At 36.9% G+C, this 22,482-nt stretch overlaps 1 protein-coding gene across 1 annotated transcript; it reads left to right on the top strand.

Annotated features, from left to right (window-relative positions):
- The first annotated feature begins 18,205 nt into the window (after positions 1 to 18,205).
- On the top strand, positions 18,206 to 22,128 carry LOC145694211 (uncharacterized). The gene has a single exon (XM_081770323.1). The coding sequence runs from the start codon at positions 19,556 to 19,558 to the stop codon at positions 20,345 to 20,347; it is 792 nt and encodes a 263-aa protein (XP_081626449.1). The 5' UTR covers positions 18,206 to 19,555; the 3' UTR covers positions 20,348 to 22,128.
- Positions 22,129 to 22,482: the final 354 nt, after the last annotated feature.

The following is a 22,482-nucleotide window of genomic DNA, read 5'->3' as shown; positions in this document are numbered from 1 at the left end:
ATTAAAAGTTGTAATACAAGGAATGATATAGTATAGTGAAGTTGAAAGGGATGTTCAACAAAGAGCATCTTCTTGTCTCTGAACACTTTAAAAATGTTTATCTCTGACGTCATGATGAAGAGATGAGCTAAATCTCGCAAGATGCCGCTCCAATGATGAAATCTGGAGTAAATCTCGACCCTCGCAAGATGCCGCTCCAACGATGAAATCTGGAGTAAATCTCGACCTAACTGAGATTTTAAACTTCCAATCAAAAATGATTACGAAATACACTCTAATTGAATAAAATAACATGAATGACAAAATATATAAAAATCTAAAATAATACTACTCCATTCATTTTTGTGCAACCACTTCTCATATATTATTTTACAAAATAATAAATTTGTAAAGTTAATTCTGCTGGCGAAAGCAATATTTTCAGATGTTTAGCAATCCCTTTTGGACCAACCAAATTTGGATTTTTTTTTTAAGTCACGGATCATGATACATTATATTAATGTATAATGTAACAGTGTTTCATGAATTTTTATGATTTTACTGAATTCAAACCAAAAATTTGACGGCCAATAATTCGGGAACCAAAGATCCTCACACCATAATACGTCATATGCTTGTAGTTAAAAGTGCCCACGCTTGGATGCATTTCTAATTACACTTGTACTAATTTGAGGTTGCGAAATCCATTGGAACTATTTTTAAATACAGGTGAATATTTTTTCAATACCTAAGTAATATTATTAAACTTGATACTCTGACGGTGAGTACTTGGTAGAAAGCAGTTGCGTAGTCAGTGGAGCTTACCCAGCTCAAGCCCATCTCCCTATTAGTACAGTGATACTGAAAATGAATTCTACTTACACTCTGTACGTTCCATTTGTCATCTGCGATGTTACGACGCATTTTTATAAGCTCAACACGTATATTTTACTCAACACGTACAAATACAAAGCAACACTATTTTACGTTAAGATTGCGTGCTATGTTCCTCTTCAAATTAACTGTATTTCTTTCACTTTTATAATCTATCCAAAAAGCAAATATTGTACAGTTAGTTATTAATAACTTACTTTCCAGAAAATAACTTACCTTTAACCCTACAAAAGATTTCAGCAAATTAGTTAGCATATATATACTGTATTCCTTATTTTCGTGAACACTGTCGTTAGCATATACACCATAATTTAACATCTGCGAATGCAAATACAGAGCACTTGAAAAGAAATGGATTAAAAAATGCATTATAGGGCTTCCTGCTGAGCCAAATTGTTAGTGCGCGCGAATTCGATATGTGTAGTATCTAGTTTTATTCCCGGTTGGAGAGCTAATTTTCTGACGTTGACCCAGCATCATCAGACAATGGGAGTGAGAGGCAGAATTAAGACGCAGCGAACTCCTTTCCAGAAAGTCAGAAATAATGGCGCCTGAGAGCCGATGCGGTAATCACGTATCATCCAATATATATATACCATTTCGCTTTTCGTAGCTCTTCACAGACTTTAGTACCTTTATCAGTTAGTTAATTTCATCAGCACTTCAATACCGCGAAACTATAGAAAACTAATAAGAATATAATTTCTTTATTATATAACTCTCCTGCAATTCATTTCACTTTTGTATACTGAAATAAAATACTTCGTGCCATAAATCCATGAAGGACTCTGGTCAGCCATATACTTCTCATTTCAGCTGGTGACGCGTGCCCTTGAACAGTACATTGGCTTCGAATGCCATATTTTTAACATTGTCACACTAGGGTAGCTTTCCAATTAATATAGTATTTTTTCATTGTTTATAATATCTTGCGCAAGAGTGATCTGCGTTTACTCCCTTCCTTGAACAGGATATATAGACGTGTTCAAATTATTAGATACGCTCAAAAAATGCAAAGTTGATGTAGGAGTCCTAATTTCAGACTTCTAGGACATTTAATTTAATGGTTAAACCACGAATACAGGTTCCTTCATTTGTTTACTGTACAGTTGAAGTGGTGATATCACTGTTGAACAGCAGATGGCATTAATGCGGAGGGAAATAGTGAAAGTGGTGTTTCAGTTGTAGATAGCTATTGTGGTTCCTATCAACAAGTTACAGTCTGAAGTGTTGTGGTTGCTGTTGTAAGAAGTTACAACATTCAAAGCGTTCAGCAGTTCGAATGGGCCAGTTTAAAATGACCATGACGTGTTTCGAATCAATCTTTTATTCTGTAAAGTCCTGTAATCGCAGCATAATGGGAAAAGTAAAAGGACCTTTCTCCGCGTAAAGTGGAAGTTAACAAAATACTTCTGGTGGAAGGAAGATATACACGGCGACACATTGCTAGTAGAGTTGGGATAAAACAAAAATCTGTGAGTAGAATCTCTGTTGGAATGAACAAGAGCCAAAAATTGGTTGGGAAGTGTGGACAAAAAACAAAGCTATAGCTAAGAGGTATCAGAAACTAAAAAGATTGGCTCTGGGAAACAGAAGTGCAACTTCTAAGAGACTTAAGCATAAGAATAGCTAAGTGTGGCGCAGAGATTTGGCCTGAAAGTGTTCGAAGGATTCTTTGTGCCGAGGGAATAAAAGCACGCGGTCAGAAAGAAAACTAATTAGACTCTACTCCAATCATGGCAAAGAAGCGCCTCGAATGGGCACGAGACCTAGAATATTGGACTGCTGACGATTGGAGAATAGTGTGTTTCAGTGATGAATCATATGTCTTCGTGTCTGATGAATGTTCACAATCTGTGTGACGTCGACCTGGGAGGAATTCAAGTTGGAATGTCTTTAATAAACCCTAAAGCATCCTACTTTAGTCATGGTCTGGGGTGTGAGCTCTGTCTTTGGGTCTGGAAGACTATATATAGTAGAGGGGACAATGAAGTACGACCAATACCTACAAGTTCTTCAAGAACTGCTTTCCCAGACTGCACTCTGGTTTGATGACGTACAATTCATCTTTATGCACGATGGAGACCCATGCCACCGGATCAAAGCTGTGACAAAATTCTTCGAGGACAACGAAATTAGTGTTCTTTCGTGGCCAGGCACTAGTCCTCATATGAACCGATTTTAAACCTTTGGAGCTTCTTGAAGGAAAACCTAGAGAAGAAGTACATTACAACCAAACATCAATTGATCGAGGAGATCAACAATTTCTGGTGTCATGATGCTGAATTGAAGGCAAAATGTGCTAAACTCGTACATAGGATGCCACAAAGGATAGAAGAGTTAAAAAAGAATAAGGGATTTCATACGAAATATTAATCTTTGTGTGAGAGAGAATTTTCTTGTAAGTATTCCATTTCACTTTTTGTTTCCAATTTGGATATATACACTGTATAATAATTATATTTGAATGTCATGTACGCATTTGTTTCATTGATATTGAAAAGCATATGCCACGTCCACTAGAAATTAGGACAGAGTTACAAGGTAGTAATTTGGACTAAGTTCGAACGTATTTTCTCGCGTAATATTATAAGAACAGTAAAATATTCAGAAACTAAATGTTGAGTCTAATAATTTGAACACGTCTATATATACAAAAATAAATAATAATAATAAAATAAAAAAAATAAAAAACTCATTTGTCCTGAAAGGATATAAAATTGTAAGTTTGAAATCCCATGATAAAATTCTACGTACATTACTGTCAATTTTAATATACCAGGGAGAGAGATGTTCTGCACTAATATACGTTTAATAAACATTTGTAAAAATTCTTCTCCATTATATTTCTATCATGAACAGCACTGTGGGGATAACACCATATTCTTAACATAAAAGGCAAAAGTTCTGGGCTACGGTGGCTCAGTGGCACGACGAGGAAAATTACATTCAGTGACAGGGTGCGAGTGGAATTTTTCCAGGGTGACAAGATGCTCCACTAACCTAAGAATTTCATGTTTTTATTGCTATATTTGTATGGACTTCTCAAACATATGGGGCTTCTCACCCTCCTGCCCTTCTCAAATGAAGCTTCTAGTTAAACTTAAAGTAAAAAGTATTGGCTGGTCAGAGCATTGTATCAACAATAAAAGTTTGTTTAAATTATAGTTTTTGAATTTATTTTATTGTTGTAATAGTTTAAATATTTCATATTACTGTAGTTACATATAGCAGAAATCACATAGAAGATGGAAGATGAATTAGTTTAACCCGTAACACACCAAGCGGGGTCCTCTAATGACCCCAAAGGGTGATATTTGGTGATACTGCTGCAACTATAAGAACTAATTTATTCTCAATTTTTATGTGACCTGCATCCTTTTGGGATATCTGCTACATAATTAGATCAATGATACGTTCGTTTAAAAAGTACAAAAAAAGTTGAGAAATAAAATAATACTTGGGGTCCCGAGAAGACCACATCTTGGTAAACAATGTTGACGATTTAGGCTTGGTGCGTTAAGGGTTAAAAAGATATTATATTGGAAGAAGATATATGAAAAAGTTGTGTCCGTGGGATATTTCGACAGTTCAATTTGCAATTGTATTTCTGGTGTATCGTTCGATATTAGCATCTAAAATGTAACAATTTGGATTTCAATTATCTGATCCCTAAGTGTTTAAAAAACTTGAACAATACACGGGAACTTCTTTGCAAGTCCACAAACAATTTAAAAACTTTACAGTGCTATATAATATAGTGGACTTTAAATAGAGACTTTACTGCAAGCCAGGAATCCTCATATAGTGTGCAATTGGGTGAGACCAAAACACATTTCCTTTTTAATTATTTCATTATGGTATTTGTCTTTGTAAATAGTGGTAAAAATTTAGCGTTTTAGATTTAAGATCGTGCTTTTCATTGTGTGGACTTTGTTAGCGTTATAATTAGTTATTAATTTTACTTATTAGTTACAAGATGGCGCAATATTTTCAAATTGACAACGCAGGTTTAGGTCTATACTGTAGAATCGACGAAAATGATCACTAGCCAACAAAATTTTACTTTTTTTCTGTAACTGGCATGAGAACAGCTAATCTTTATGTTTTCGAGTGTGCTGTTAACGAAAACGTTAATGAAAATACAAGATTAGCTTTCGTTTTGAAGTTATGATAATTTTACGTTATTGTCTATCTAAGCTTATCCGTGTATTTACCTTGTTATCCCTAGGAAGAAAGTCACTGAAGACGCAACAGTTTAGCCTGGCATTTGTAGTTTTCTGCTGGTGATTCCCTGATTAGTGTCCAGCAGTAATCGGCTAACATTGATGCATTCCATTTTCCCTGGTATTTCATTTCCATGTCCGAAATTTGCTGGAGAAAGCGTTCTCCGTGCTCGTCGTCGTTTACAATACCACAGTTGTCAGGAAGATGTCCAAGTGGGAATCCAATCAATCCTTTCAGGACATGTTTCACCCTAGTCTATCGTGGTGGTGCAGAAGATTAGTTTCTTGTGCTTCGTGCATAACATTGTAATGTCCTGGTTCAAGGGATTTACGCTTAGGCCTACCTTTCTTTTTAAAACGAATTGCTTTGGCATGGCTATCCCAGACTGGAACAACAGAATTTAGTGTAGCCCAAGTAATATGCCTATATCTTTCAGATCCCGGGAAATCTACCATTTAAACTTGTCATAGTTCAATCGTAATTGTCATACGTTTCTTTCATGTAAGTTGCATATTCAATCAGAATCGATGGTAACACGTTGCCATTATGCAGTAGGACACACTTGAGACTTATTTTGGAAGAGACGATGAACAAACCTCCACTCATCACTTTTATAGTCAATACCCATAGCTACCATTAGTCCCTCTACATCAGTACAAAATGCCAAGTTCTTTTCACTTTCGACAAGTGGAAGGAATGACATATGTCGGTTACGGAACGCAGTCACATTTACCGTCTTACCGAGAAAATTCCACTGTTGTAGTCTTGACGCCAACAGTTTATCTTTACCTTTCGGCAATTCCAGATCTCTCACTAGGTCATTAAGTTTACACTATGTTATTTAGTGAGTCACTGTACACTCATCGTTACACAAAATCAGGATCTTTTGAAGAATTTTGTTTTGAAGGTGATGGTGCAGCACTAGTTTCACTACCGCCCTCGTCACCATCACAATCAGGTGGGACAGGAACATGCGGTCCGTCTCCGTGAGGCACTGGTCGCATGGTCGACGGTATGTTAGGATATGTCAAGGAAGACTTTTCTTCTTGGAAATACCATGTGTTAATGGAGTCGTCATACAAAAGTAACAATCATCCACATGGTTTAATGGTTCTCGCCATATCATGGGTATAGCAAAGCCCATAGAAGATATTCATTCTACGATTCAACCACAAATGCAGACTCGAGACACAATATATGTAACACACATGAGGAGCCCAGAGCTTGTCCTAGTCCCCGATTTCACAGCCAAAATACAGGTACGTCTTCCTAATATATGACTTTATTGGCCTCTTTTGCGATTTCAATATAGCCTGTCCGCAATTGTAACAAAAATTGTCAGTCTGTTTACGCATTTGCGAGGCATATTGAATCACAGGAATTACAATGACCACATACACTAACTACACTTCACTGACACGTTCTTCCAGTATCCGAACAGAACACAGCTTGTAACAGACTGAAAATACGCTTAAATGAAACATTCTCCACTCTTTCCTTCGCCTTCCCCTTCCAATTGTTGCTACGAGCCCAGCCTAAAATAGCGACAAAATACACACAGGCATTGTTACCTGCAGAAACTTAATCACTCTGTTTACCATCAGCAGGATTTGAAGCCTATATAATAGGAAGAGATTAACAATGAATGCTAATAAAATATAATACATATAATTAAATGCGCCTCCCCCACTTAACTTGGAAACGAGAGCTAATTCGAGTTTTTCATTATTGTTTTCGTTATCAGCGTGGTCGATATAGTTAACGAACATTTATTTCATTCCAGTTACATTTTCACTGTTGGCTAGTGCCGCAATCCATAAAAAAAAAGTATAGAGATTATTGTAGAATCAAAGACTCAATCAAATTATAGGGCCTATATTGGTACGAAAAGATAATTATCCAGATAATAATACAGAGAAACCAAATAATATAGATAATTTAGGTGTCAAACCCGCCATTACAGAATCGATACAACGCTGAACATGGTGCACCTTTCCATGTGTTTAAAAAAATCAAATAACGAAGGTCTGGGAGCTAAACACATGTCCATAAGTAGAAAATTGTATCTTGCAACCATAGAAGGCATAATCCATTTTAAAACAATTGGAAAAAATTTAATAAAAAGTATAATTATTTTGATTCTGGTAAATCAGCAAACGCTTTCTTGACCACACAATATTGAAAACGTAAAATTGGACTGCATTCATCCCTAATTTTGCTATCTATACAACAGGTATCGTAAAGGATGTAGATCCTGAAGTAACGGTAGAGGAACTTTTACAAAAAATAAAATGCGATGTTCCTATTGTTTCAAACTGATATTCCGTACAAATGCAGGAAAGAAAACACACTGTTTCTATTATTATTAATTATTACCTTTAAATCTCAACAGCTCCCTCTACATGTAAAGCTCTTCTATTTAAGATTACAAGTTGAAACATACATTCCCGCAATAAGGCAATGTGCCACATGTATACGGTATGGTCACACTGTCCATTTGTGTAAAGCAAAAGTATAATAATAATAATAATAATAATAATAATAATAATAATAATAATAATAATAAATCTAAGAGCAAAAGTGAATCTAAAAAAAGTGTTCATTCACATCCCAATTCGCAATGTAATAATATCATCAAGCGTTTTAATTGCAGAATGGGACATGAAGCTGATCATAAGGATTGTTCAGAAAGAGCAAGACAACGCAAGATCATTAATGTAATGGCTAGAGAGCACTTATCATTTAATGAAGCGAACATGTAAGTTTGCAAATAAACTAGTTACCATAACAAATGGGAGATATACAGTACTTCACTACCCCATATGCAAGATGTAGTCGGACCGACTGCGAACCGCGGCGGCTTGCTGTCGAAAATTTGGCGGAGCGATGGCAGCTTAACGCGGCGGTACCCTTACGAAATTAGACGTGGCAAAATGATGAGGAGGAGGCGTAAAGATATCGTGAAAATAGTTAGCGAAAGCATAAGCTTTTTCGACATCCGTTTGTAGGGCGTGGCTATGCTCGACAATGGGTAAGTAATACGAGCCTTGGTGCCAGTAAGTTGATGGAATTTTTTGCCAATAAATGGAAGGTTTGGATGTTGCTGCACTTCTGTTCCACGTATTGGAACATCGTTTATAGGCTACAAGATAATTTCACACATCCTGTTCCATCGACGATGTTGGCCCAAAGCTTCAGGATTTTGAATGTGCAAATATTCTCGAAGCGTCTGCCTTGATGCAGTAATAATGGAATGATAGTAAGGTGGTACTGGAGGTCTATGGGGATATATGCTTTTGAGATATATTGGCTTGCTCTGTATGTGTAATGATATCTGAAAGACTATCGATTACGTGCAGAATATCGTTGACTGTGTTGGGAGTAGGAACTCCGCCTAAGGCATTATCGATATCGGATTGATATGACTGCCAGTCGGCTCCGTCGTAATCATAATAATGAATGGGCTTTCGAGAAATTTTTGTTGGTGGCGCACATGAAATATCTATATCGGTGCATGATCGCAACCAAAAGGACCTATAATTCGTAAGTTTGATATAGTAAGGCTGGAGGAGACAATGATAATATCACGTAATGTCTGGCTAATTCTGCGCGTTGCAGAAGGAAGATCCAGTATTTCTGCTGCAGTTGAGTGATTAATGAAATCGATAAAGCTTTGTTTTTCGACCAATGATGTACTATGCAGATTAATATCAGCCATGATCAGGTAATGGTAAAAGTTGTTGTCAATATACTGAAAAAAAAAACGTGTGGTGCTCCATGGCTTGGTCGTACATAAATAGTGCAGAATGTGATCGCTTTGTTGCGAACATAAATCCTAACAACGTTATGTTCTGGAAGCTGCATGGTAGATGGAAGCACATGAGTGTGGATTGGCAAATGGTTTTAAGTACCGATAGCAGTAACACCATGTGCTCGAGCAATATGCCGGGGACACTGAAATGGAGTAAGTAATAACCAGAAAGTTTGACTTGGTGTCGTGGTGTGAGAAAGGTTTCGTTTCATCCCGAAGGAGTTGCTCAAACACAAGCTTGTCGATGGTAAGTGAACGGATGTTCAATAATAAAAAGGTATATGCCATTATGTAACAGATCCAGTCCATATTAAACAGAAGTTTCAAGTGAAGAAATGTGGAAGTGGACAGTGTTGCCAGTGTACGTGGTATGAACTTGGAGGTTAAAGAGAAGTTTTGCAGCAGCTGTAACTTGAGATAAGATGTCATTGCGTAGGAAAGGATGAATATTTTGGAGACAACTGTGGTGAAGCGAAGATCTTCTACAGTGAAAGATGAACGCAAAGAATTTGTCGGAAGTGTCGAGGAATCGATCGTGCGAATGGGAAACGTGAATTCTGATTTTCCGGTTGTGGTGCTGGTCTCGCGCGGCATTTACAGCCATAGATGGGATGATCACCAGAGCAGGTAAGGCACCGTGGAGCTTGGTTGTGATTGCTGCAAGAAGATATGGAATCTGGTCCAGAACGGTAACCACCTTTAGGATTATTCGGACACTGAGATGTAGGGTGTCGGTTGTAAGTTTGATATCGCTCACACCTAATGGGCAAAGGAGGGGGTGGGTGAGATGGTTCAACTCTATGTCGGCGACGATAGATGTTAGCACCATGCTGTAGCAGATCGTCAATGGTGTCCTTAGAATCTGTTAGGAGACGAACTATGAGGTTGGTCCGTTATTGTTTTTAATACGGAGGCACATCTTAAATGAGTACTCCTCAAGACATAACTCTGCTTCAATTTCTTCTACGGTATATTCTAGTGGTACATCTCGAATTACAACAGAGAGCATTGGTGCTCGGCGAGGAGGAGGTTGCGTCTTTTGGTACAACTAGACAGCGGTTGGAGCTTTGCATTTGGCCCGAAGATCCCGTATGATGCTTTACTGCGCAAAGTAGTGCCAAACTGAAGATCAGGAGATTTTACGATTGGCTCGTTTTTGGTCTTGACGATTTCGTGGATATTCGCCCGTGGAAGATACTTGATTATTTGGAGATAAATATGCTTTTCTGTTTCGAATCGGGTGTCAAACCCAGTAAGCAAAAAACGGCCAGTGGTGTGTCTAATATGTGTACTAGAAGCAGCAGTAGCAGACGCGGTGCTAGTGTCAGGATGTAAGGTGAATGGATCGGTATTAGTAGGATGGACAACGTCCCTAGCACCAGTATCCATAAGTAGCACTTAAGCTCATGTAGATGACGGGGGTGATCGTGAACAGGCACTGTCATTATCTAAATGATGTGCACTTTGGGTGCGAGAGCGTTTAGATGAGTTTGCAAAGTGGGAGCTGAAGAGTCTCCTCGGGTAGGTTTGGGACCACCCCATTTGGCCGTTTTCGATTGTCCTCGGGTCGTAGCAACCCTCACGCTTTTGTACAAGCCGATCAGGTAAAAGTAATAGGTAGAAGGCACTCCGTTTGGATAGGTGCTTAGGTGGCTAAACACAGCAATACAGAAAGCTAGCACAGTAGGCGTTTGACACTAAATATTTCTAAAAAGAAAGTGCTAGTTGTAGTGACTAGCTTCCTGTAAGAGGGTTACGTCTTCTTTGAGGTGCGTGGTGGGAAGCTAGAAATGAGAGATAGAGGAAAGCGATGAATAAGCTAAGATATGTTATTTTAATAATTTCATTAATTTGTAATAGATCGGACCTAAGGAGTTTCGTTCCTTAACATGAGGTGCAGAAGCAAAGGAAAACATATATTTATATTTATACATAGTGAACAATATAACATTAAACATATTTATATACATTAAACAACGTAACATATTAATATAAGAATATAACTTAGAGATCGCGAGTATAACTAATAGAACAAATAATATCGGAACATGGAGAAAATGGCAGTCATTGTGGTGAGAGATTTAAGGCACGGAAATCGTAAAATTTTAACATGTAAAATGGAGATGAGGTATGAAGCGAGGTGGGTTACACAGGACAACACGTAGGTTCTGTTATAAAGACAAATGAAGTCATCTTCTTACTAGGGACAGCTCTAGACTATAATGAGAGACGAAGGAAGCCCGAGTTAGACACAAAGAGAATTACTGTGCAGGAAAAGATAGATGAATGAAAGTAAGATGTTCATGAATAATATAATCACCAATGACTAATAATAGGGGATCTCCGAGCGATAAAGTATAATAGTATAGTGTGAACAGTAGCGATAATGGAGGATGAAGATGTGAGTGTGGTGTAGGGTGAAGTGCGAGATGATGCATTGCGTCTTGTAGTAATGGATGTTAAGTGTGTACGCGTTTACTGATATAGGTAAGGCGAAGTTTCTCGATGTGATATTGTAAAGTTGGAAAGGGAATAAGCCGGTATACATCCTGAGTTGGGCTAGGCAATCGGATGCGGAAAGCGATGCGAAAAACGTGGCGTTCAAGGATTAGCAGCTTATTATAGAATTTAGGTGGAGCGGCTACTCATGCGGTAAAGCCATATTTTAATATTGGACTAGGAACACTTTATAAGTATTTAGAATAGGACGCAGACAAGGTTGGACGACGACAAGCCTGGACATTTAATTTTGGTCGCTCCCGACAAAATTGGACAACGACAAGGTTGGACGACGACAAGCTTGGACACTTCTCAATTTATCCTCTTGCGCCAGACTTGAACGAATTCCTGAGGTGTCCAAGCTTGTCGTGGTCGATCCCGACAAGCCTGGACACATCTCATTTTGGGTCGTTGACGACAAGGTTGGACGACGACAAGCCTGGACACATTCCTGGGGTGTCCAAGCTTGTCGTGGTCAATCCCGACAAGCCTGGACTCATCTCATTTTGGGTTGTTGACGACAAGGTTGGACGACGACAAACCTGGACACAATCCTGAGGTGTCCAGCCAGGCTTGTCGGGATCGATTTTGGATCGTTGACGACAAGGTTGGCCAACGACAAGCCTGGACACATTCCAATGGGCCGATTTGGTGCATTCAAAGCACGTAGCAATAAGTTTGTTTAGCGCTGAAAGTGCAGCATTGCGTGAATTTCCACCAGGAAAGTTTTGTTCCGTTTCCAGGTTTGGGAGATGATAAATACCCCGGAAAGTAGCACCGTAGGCTCCATAAAGTTGCTTTGTTCTTTTTTACCAAAAATATTTCAATCCAAATATAAATTTTGTGAAAATGAATATATTTGTGCGTGTGTATGAAAAGGTACAAGTTCGCGGGTACTGAGCTATTGGTGTTTTCTTAATGTTTGTTAAAAGTAATAACCATATAGAATGCGGTTTGAATACAATTTCAGCATTAAAAATTACTTTCATGAAGTTAAAAAAAAAAAGGTGTACACGAAGATCAATTTTCAAATTCGGTTTACGCAAGAAGATAGATAGTGTAGGGGGCACCGTGAGACGCTATAGAGTAGAATCTGTGGATCTAGTCTTCTTCTTCTTCCCGAGTATTATCGATATGCAAAATACTGATTCCCCATTTCATCCGCGGTAGTTCGCAGTGGAACAACATAAACAGTCTCTTTAATGTATCCTACCCCACACAAAGTGAGAACAGGTGATAATCCACTATTAGAGATCCTCATGCCAGAAATTCTAGAAAATTTCTATGCAGATTTTTCGAATATCACTTCTGATACGAACATCACCCTTATTGGAAATATTATACTGATATTTCCAATAAGTATATTATAATGTATACACGGTGTCCGGTGAGGAAATGCAAAGATTTTGGGATGTGATGGGGAGAGGGGATCGGGAAGGTCATGCTAAGCACAAATGCTTATGTAAACATAGGGTCTATTCCCCTTCGTTTCGGAGATAGGGGTGTGGGTAACGTTTTTCGTGGTGCACTTACCGATTTTCGTTTGAAACATTATAGCCCACCCTGTAGTTGGTCTTACGTTACATGCAGTTTATCCCAGTATTTTCCTATTTTTTAAAGATTACTAGCCTTAACGCCCGACTTCGTACGAGGAGATCTGGTTTCTTAAAAATATTTTAGAATACTATTACCTATTTCTACTACATTATACTACTTCTACCTACTACTACTACTACAACCTATTACTACTACTGCTACTACCTACTACTACAATTACCTACTACTACCACCACTACTGCTACAACTACCTACTACTACTGCTACCGCTACTACCTACTACTACTACTACTACTACTACTAATACTACCACTACTACTACTGCTACCGCTACTACCTACTACTACAACTACCTAGTACTACTAGAACTACCTACTACTACTACTACTACTATTGCTACACGTATTAAAATGAAATGAAATGAAATTTTTGAGTTTTACGTCCAACGGTTATGCCGGTTAGGCTAAAAGAGACGGTGATGATGAGTAATGAATGAAATGGTGGAATGAAGAAAGTGGGAGGAAACGGGAGAACCCCGAGAAAACCCACGCACACGGTATTTGTCCACCACAAAGTTCACTTGGGAGCAGGGTTTGAACCCGAGACCCCTAGCACCAGAGGTGAACGCTCTACCACTGAGCCACCGTGGCCCTGCTGCACCTATTAGTACTACTACTACTACTACACCTACCTGCAACCACTACTACTACTTACTACTACTACTACAACAACTGCTACTACTACTACTACTACTTCTACGGCGTTTGGAGTATTAACATTGATCTAAGTGGCCTCAAAACCTATATAAACGACACTAATATTGGTCATTTTCGACAAATTTTACATTTCAGCCCCTCCACCTCCATCTATGGACGCGTTAGGGGTGTTCCACTCCAACATTATTATCCGCCAGACTATAAGGTATATGTGTGCCAAGTTTCGTTCAAATCGGTTTAGTCGTTTTAAAGATATTTCATTAACAACATTTATGCCATTATTTATATTTCAACCCCTCCACCTCCGCCCCTGGACGCGCTAGGGATGTTCTACTCCAACATTATTATTCTCCAGACTAAGCTATACGTGTGCCAAGTTTCGTTCAAATCGGTGTAGTCGTTCTTAAGATATTTCATTAAAACCATTTATACCATTATTTATATTTCACTCCCTCCACCTCCGCCCCAGGACGCGCTAGGGGTGTTCTACTCCAACATTATTATTCGCCAGACTATAAGCTATATGTGGGCCAAGTTTCGTTTAAATCGTTCGAACCGTTCTTAAGATAATTCATTAAAACCATTTATGCCATTATATCACCATTTAAAAAGCATTGTGTAGTGTTCCACCCCCTCCCCCTCTGCAACGGTGTGAGTGTAGGGTGGCTAACCCCGACGGTGTTGGTTGTCTAGTAGCAAGAAATATTTGTGCCAAGTTTGATCAAAATCGGTTCAACCGTCTAGGGGGAGATGTGGAACATACATACATACATACAATCATTTTTATATATAAGGATAACCGTTACTTGGTTAATAAGCCGATTTTCTACAAAACTGGAAATACAATACTATTCCCAAACATACGAAAGCTCCACATTTCCACGTAGGAACACAAGTTACAATAAAAATTGTGACAATAATAACAGTAACAATTAAAATAAGAGAAGAAATTATAATAATTATTATTACTAAACAAGCAAAATTGTTTGTTTCCAGTGGAAGTCATTATTTAACAAATTAACCGATTAGTAAGAAGTGTTTGTGGCTTCTAAAGAAGATAACAAATTGACACTGTGTATAGTTTTCCCCAAATCAGAAACAGTTTCTCTACTGACAGAGTTTCTACTCAAGAACAGTGAAAAATTGTGTTACAAAAGAGAATTTTAAAAACATCTCTCCGTTACTTCCCTATTGTATGCAGTATTGAGACAAATTGCAGATCTCCTAAAAGCCTGTTTCATTAGCTTTAAAACAAGCTATAATATGTAATGTAAGACCAATTACAGGGTGTGCTATAATGTTTGAAACAAGAATGGGCAAGTGCAAGATGCAAAAAGCTATCTCCACCTCTATCTCCGAAACCCTATATGTTCACATAAATATTTTTGCTTAGAATGACCTCCCCTATCACCTCCCAAAGTCTTGGATCCAATATGGTGGCCGAAAACATTTGTCATAAAAATACAGAGCCTAGACGCTGAGGCTAGAGACACCAAATGTGGTATAAATAATGATCATCACGAGGAGGTTAGAAACAGAAAATAAATTTGGGAAAATTCTCCATCCTGAATCCAATATGACTCCTAAAATATAAGCACAGTATATGCACAGCCCGAACTACTGAACCTAAAAATACGAAATTTGGTATAAAACCCTTTCATCAAACGTGCATTAAAAGAATAATAAAAATGTTCAAGAAGTCACCATCTTGAATCCAATATGGCGGACGAGAATATATTTCACAGTCGCTGGGGATAGAAACACCAAATGTGATACAAATATTGATTATCAATATGTGATCACGCAATGAAGTATGAAAAAATCGTCATCTTGAATCCAATATGGCCTGCCTCTTAAAATAAAAATCAAAGCTGTATGTACAGTCGAAGTGCTGAAGTTATTGTACCAAATTTGGTAGAAATATATTTGTGAATGAGCAAGTCAAGGAAACAATGCCAAATTTTGAAAAAGTTGCCATCGTGGATCCTATTTGGTAGCTTAAATAAAATAAGGAGTGTATATGCACAAACCAAATGGCTGAAGCTATACAAACACAGAGTTTGATATAAGTGTGCATTATGATAAATTGGTAAATCCATTAGGTAAATTGGATAATACCAAGAATGTAATGGAGGGAATACCTTCAATTTTGAGACACCATTGTATGGCTACCTAAAATTTATGAAGACTATATACCGCATCTATAGAGCGTGTAATAAATGTCAGAGCGTATATCCACCTAAAATTTTAGGATGACATCACTGGAAACTTTGAAAATGTTGTCATATTGAATTCAATATGGCAACCGTATATACAATTTCAAGGTAGCCACCATTCCCGTACAATGTAAGCGTAGTTTGTTTTCGTCCACTTTTTCGAGGGCTTTTCAGATATCTTCGCTTTTTTTCTGTATTTTCATTCTGTTGGTTTAATTCAGATACCAATTAGTAGTTGTTTCGATTAAAGTCATATACAGGGAAAAGTTCCTATTTCGTGATTGCGACCATATTGAATCCAAGATGAAAACCATTTCAAAGTTTCATATTATCCCATTTACGTAGTCATCATAATGCACATTTTTTACCAAATTCAGTGTTTCTACCTTCATCCATTTATTGGGTTGTGCATATACTTTCGTTATTTATTCAAAGCGCCATACTGATCCACGATGGGAACTTTTCCACATTTGGTATTCTTTCCTTTACCTGCCCATTCTCTTGAACATTTCTACCAAATTTAGTACCTTCGATTTCTATTTTAAGAGGCCATTTTGGATTCAAGACAACGATTTTTCACACTTTATTTATCATTTCGTGATCACATCTTGATAATCAATATGTGTATTTCATTTGGTATTTATATCCCCAGCGATTGTGAAATACATCCTCATCCACCATATTGGATTCAAGATGGCGACTTCATGAAATTTTTAAAGAAATTATTTTCGTAATACACGTTTGGTGAAAGATTTTTATATCAAATTTCGTATTTCTAATTCTAATTCTCATTCCCATTCATCATAATCAACATTTGTCTTTGGTGTTTCTAGCTTCAGCCATTTGACCTAGAAGGTTCTGAGGTACAGGGACTTACCGTCCTTTAAAAATAGGACAAATTGCAAGAAAGGGTATTTTTGCGGGGATATGGAAGATTCGGTGTAGGGAAGTTCGGTGCAGGCCCTGGACATAAGGTGGACGCTTCCAGACCCTGGACCTGTTGTATCAACAATTCATCATTCCTAGCAATTCTTGTGCAGTTTAGCACATTTTACAATAATATAATGCATTGAGGAAATATAGTTTTTAATATATATATATATATATATATATATATATATATATATATATATATATATATATTCATTTCATCATCATCATCATTTCCAACCGATGTCGATCCACTGCTGGATGAAAGTCTCTCCAACTCTTCTCCATAACCATCTATCTTCTGCTGTTCTTTTCCATGCTATTCCACAGTGCTTTTTCATTTCGTCACTCCATCTTGTATTAGGACGCGTTTCCTGTCTCTAGGTATCCAGTCGAGAACTGCCTTTGTCCATCTGCCATCAGTTCTTACGATATGTCCCGCCCACTGCCACTTCAGTCCCTTTATTTTCGCAATAATATCCGTCACTCCTGTCATCTTCCTGATCCACGTATTTCTTTTCCTATTTCTTCGGGTTATTCCGAGCATACATCTCTCCATGCTCCTTTGTGTAGTCTGCAGACTGTGAATGTCTGATTTTGTTAGTGTCCATGTCTCAGCTCCGTATGTCAAAACAGGAAGAATACATTCATTGCAAACTTTCCGTTTCAGACACATCGGTAGATCACTGGCGTGACAGATCTTGTGGCCCTGAGCCTGCCCCAATACCATGTGCAATTATTTCCACCTGAGTGATGGCCGTGGGGTCAGCACTGCGCAAATTTGAACCAAATTATTTTAGAACTAGTTGGCGAATGAAAATAAAGTTTTGGTCTAAAATGACAGTATTTATTGAGGCAATGAAACTGTTGCAAATATTAAATTAAAATACTCTTCCTTAGTTATATATTTTTATTTTTTAAATGTTTTTTCTATAACAGGTGGGGTGAATAAAAACAAGCATTAATTTTTTTGTGTTACTTTCCTATTGCATTGCAACTGACATGAATTATCATCATTCCCTTACAGTAAGGCTTTGGCTGCGAGAGTTTCCTTTCTACTTCCCAAAATGGAAATCGAACAGATCTGGAACGTCGGGATAGCCACACACGAAATCGATATCTGAGATTTTTCGGAATGACGTTGAAGAAAACTTACGAGCAAATTATTTTTGAACTTTGGAACGAGCAAATTATTTTCGAACTTTGGAAATGTTTTCCCTTATTTGTTAAGATATCTTTTGATCATCAGTGTTATGTCATACTCTTGTAGGGAATAATCCTACTCTGCACACTCCACAATTTTATCAATCATGTTTTTTTTTTTTTTTTTTTTTTTTTTTTTTTTTTTTTTACAGTATTCGATCTTGAGACTTCACATTATATTGGTTTACATGTCTCTGCAAAACTGTTGTGGGTATGTCATATTTTTTACTAACACATCTTTTACGTTAGTTTGTTAACGATAATGCCCTTTTAGCATTTTCAGTTAGGTCATTTGGGTATTTGCGATATTTTTTGGCACGGGGTTATGGTTTATAAACTCAAGACATTATGTACCTGTTCACCTGCCACTCTCAAAAATGCTGTTGTTAATTTATAAAAATGTCTTAAAATCAAGCAATCGCAGAAACTTTAAACGTGTTCACCTCTAGTGTTTGTGATAGTATTACGTGGTGAACTTTTTGGAGTTCCAATTCAAAATAGAATCAATTTCCAACTAACGTATTCATTGATTTTTCGCTTCTGAAATGTATAATGGCGACGGTTTTCTACATGCTTTCAATTTGTGCTTTAAATCATGTTCACTTTCACACGCGATCATCTATGAAAATGCAATGTTACGCATTTGATTTGCAAGATATCTTGATCAAAAGTTGTTAGTACATGCTCCTATCTTTCGACAATAAGGATATAAAACTAAACTATGATCACTCTAGCGGTTTCTTATACAATTTTTGTCCGTGCGCTTCTCAGAACGTTTAGTTTCTAGACCCGGGCTTAGTAGGCCTATTGGGAAATCCGGGCCTGCAGGAACAGATAATGAAATCTAATTGGAAACTTTCGAAATGTGGGCATAGAGAGAAAGGTAAATTATCAGACAAAATATATAATGAAGGAGAGCAGAAGAAATTAAGTGCTGTAACAGCAATATTAAAAAGATGGAATTAAAGAGAAGTATAAATAGAATGGGTGAGACTATGCACTAACTGAAGAATGCGATAGGCCAGGGGGAGCGAGAAAGAAGCTTAGCATTAATGCATACTCTTCAGATCAAATCTATAACACTTGTACGAAAAGCTACAACAGTACATTGTATATTTGTAATTTTGGGCCATAAAATATTCTAAATATGTACTGGGCTGGCTGTTTACTATCAGAAGAAGAGAAAGAAAAAGAAATAATGTATAATTATAATTATAATGTTAATATAAAAAGATATTCAAATGTTTAAATAATAAGGCTTTGGAATGTCGTTGTCAGGACAACCAGGTATAAATAAATGGAATCAAAAAAAGGACGGAGTGTGTATTATTTAATGGCTCAAATTTATTACAAAAGGAACCAGTGATTTAATCGTTGTATATGGTGCCGAAACCCGGGAGTGGAAAGGAAAAGTAATTGTACCGTTTTCGAAGCATAGTAAAAGGCGATCAAGATTGAGCCATATATTAATTGTACTTTTTTAAGAAGTGGCCGAATTATATATAGGAACCGATAGTGGAACAATGGACAACCAAGTAACAAATTCATCCGACAACATGTTGGAAGCTGTAAAAGAAATATCACGGCAACGCAAAGACCAATCACAGCAAATCAAAGAACAGGCTCAGGACCAAGCTCGATGTAGCGAGGAACTATCCCGACAGATTAAGAACGAAGCTCAGGAGCAAGCTGAACAGTTTGCTAAGATGAACCAGCAATTGGAAAGGTTGGATCAAAAGGTGAATCAGCAAACCCAACATTTTGGTGAGCGATTAGAGCAATTGCAACATCGTAATGATGGCTTACAACAGCAATTGCAACAAATGAATCAACAAATCGTAGTCAAATTCGAACATTATGATGAGGAAATGAGAAAGATAGTTCGGAGATGCACTGAGATTCAAGATTCTGTGGATGTTATCGAGACTGTGGTAGAAGAACACGACAACCGAATTAAACGATTGCAGGATGAATTGAACTTCATTAAAGAAAAGCGTATTCAAGAAGGTGCAGTGCAAGATGGTGGGCACATGAATCCTGTACATCCCACATCTATCGGTTGGGAATCTACACGTCAGCCTAGAACAATTCTTGAAGGTAACCAATGCTCGAGTTGTAATGAAGATAGTACAGAAGGAGAAAGAAGAGTGAGGCGATCATCTCATCAGAAGCGGGCTCGTCACAGATATTTAAGGGTTAATACAAGTAAATCTTTGCGATTTAGTGAAGTGAAATCACTTATAAAATTTAGTGGTGTACCGGAAGACATAACTGCGAGGGGATTTCTCAAAAATTCGACGACGAGTGCGAACTAATGGGCGTACATGAATCTCAATATTTGAAGTTACTGCCTCATGTATTATTGCCACCATGTCTAACTTGGTTCAAGACAATTAGGAATAATCTTCGTACGTATTCCGACTTTAAAAAGGCATTGCTTTCTAATTACGAAAACCATTTTATGATAGCAAATAGAGACGCTTTGTTAAGATCGAAACCCTTCAATTCCAAGTTACATAGAAATGTTACAGAATTTGTGATTTCTACATTTAACGAGTTAAGAGCGTTAAATCCGTGTCATCCAGAATCACGAATCATCGCTTCTATCCGGATATTATTGCCTTTTAGATTACAACAGCTACTAATGTCTGCGCAATGTGTTAATTTTAAACATCTGATAATGCTCGTCCAGAATTATGAAAGTCAATTTGTAGTACAAAACTGTAATAGAGAACAAGACAGGGGTCAAGGAATTCTGGTCGTAATCATAAACAATATGCTCCAATTCGCAACTTAAGTATACAACCAGGAAATACTTTTAATAGCAGAATAAACGATTACAATGCTACCGGTAGTCAGGCGCAACCAAATCGTGGAAACGTAAACAGGAATTTTAGAAATAATAATCGGAATTCCAGCAGGAACAACAATCGTCGCTTATTTATGCAAAATCGAGGTACAGATGGCAGAAATTACTTTGATAGGAGACATACAGATGGCAGTAGTTACACGTATAGAAATCCGAGTGCTGTAACCATGTGTAATCGCCAAGAAAGTACCGAAGAATGTGGAATACAATGTAATCTAATTGAAGCTATGAGACACCGTGACTTGGGATAGATTGTGTTGATGTGAAATGGATTGAATTTGCGTTTAGAAAAATGAAAATATTTTATGGATATGTGAGTCGGTTTATTGTATTTTACTTTAAAGTTATTTAATCTTGAGTTCATGTCTATGATTGCAGTTACTCAAATATGTCTACATGTCTTAATGTTATGTGTTTTCTTTGATATTTGTATTATCAATCACATTATTCGTGTTCCATGTTATTGAAGTACATTTAAAAGCATCTTTGTAATGCTAGGATATACGGTGTATATTGAAGTTAACAATTTATGTTTTCTATAAGGAATTTGTATTTTAAACAATTCTTATTTCTGTGTTCTTGTTACATTCGAATTATATGCTAATAATATAAATATATCGGATCATTTTTACGTTCAAAGAACAACTATATGAATATCGCATACATCTTTTTCAAAACCTTCTTCATGATGCCCAAGTAAATAATTATTATCTTGTAACAAGCATTTAATGGACCCGAAAAAGGACTTAAAATCAAATAACTTGCAAATTAAATTTCGAATGTGTCTTATCGTCCTTGAAATGTATAAATAAATGAAAATGATGATAAAGTTTAAAATAAATATGATGATAAATATGATAATAATATTGTTATAAAATTAAATATGATATATATGTATATTTATATGAATTGTAATTTTCAAGTATACGAGGTGCATTCGAAAACTCAAATGATTAACATGTAAACGTGAACGATCCAGAATCTTTTTCTTTTTATGAAGTTAATGAATAAAAAGAAAAGTCCGTCGGGCGTCATAACATACAACAGTACATTGAGTACATTGTATATTTGTAATTTTGGGCCATAAAATATTCTAAATATGTACTAGGCTGGCTGTTTACTATCAGAAGAAGAGAAAGAAAAAGAAATAATGTATAATTATAATTATAATGTTAATATAAAAAGATATTCAAATGTCAGGTCAACCAGGTATAAATAAATTGAATCAAAAAAAGGACGGAGTGTGTATTATTTAATGGCTCAAATTTATTACAAAAGGAACCAGTGATTTAATCGTTGTAAAGCAAGTATCAGCATTTAGCTGCCCGTCTGTCTCATTTTCCTTGCATTAGAGTCATAAAACTATACACTCTTTCATACACTGATGTCAAGCAAGAGAGTTCCACACAGAATTTTCTCTACCACTCAAGACTACATCTGTATAGCTCAAACGATTGATTCAATTCTAACATTGCAGTTTGGAAAACCCACACTTACTTGTAACATTGTTCTCCACCGAGATGGCGTCCGTAGAAAAACACACTGTGCGATATTGGAATATTCTTGGTTTATATTTCAAAA

Source organism: Thermobia domestica, chromosome 9, assembly GCF_964235325.1.
Source record: "Thermobia domestica chromosome 9, izTheDome1.hap1.1, whole genome shotgun sequence".
Taxonomy (NCBI): domain Eukaryota; kingdom Metazoa; phylum Arthropoda; class Insecta; order Zygentoma; family Lepismatidae; genus Thermobia; species Thermobia domestica.
The sequence above is the reverse complement of the archived record's forward strand: the minus strand, read 5'-3'. Positions and strand labels throughout refer to the sequence as shown.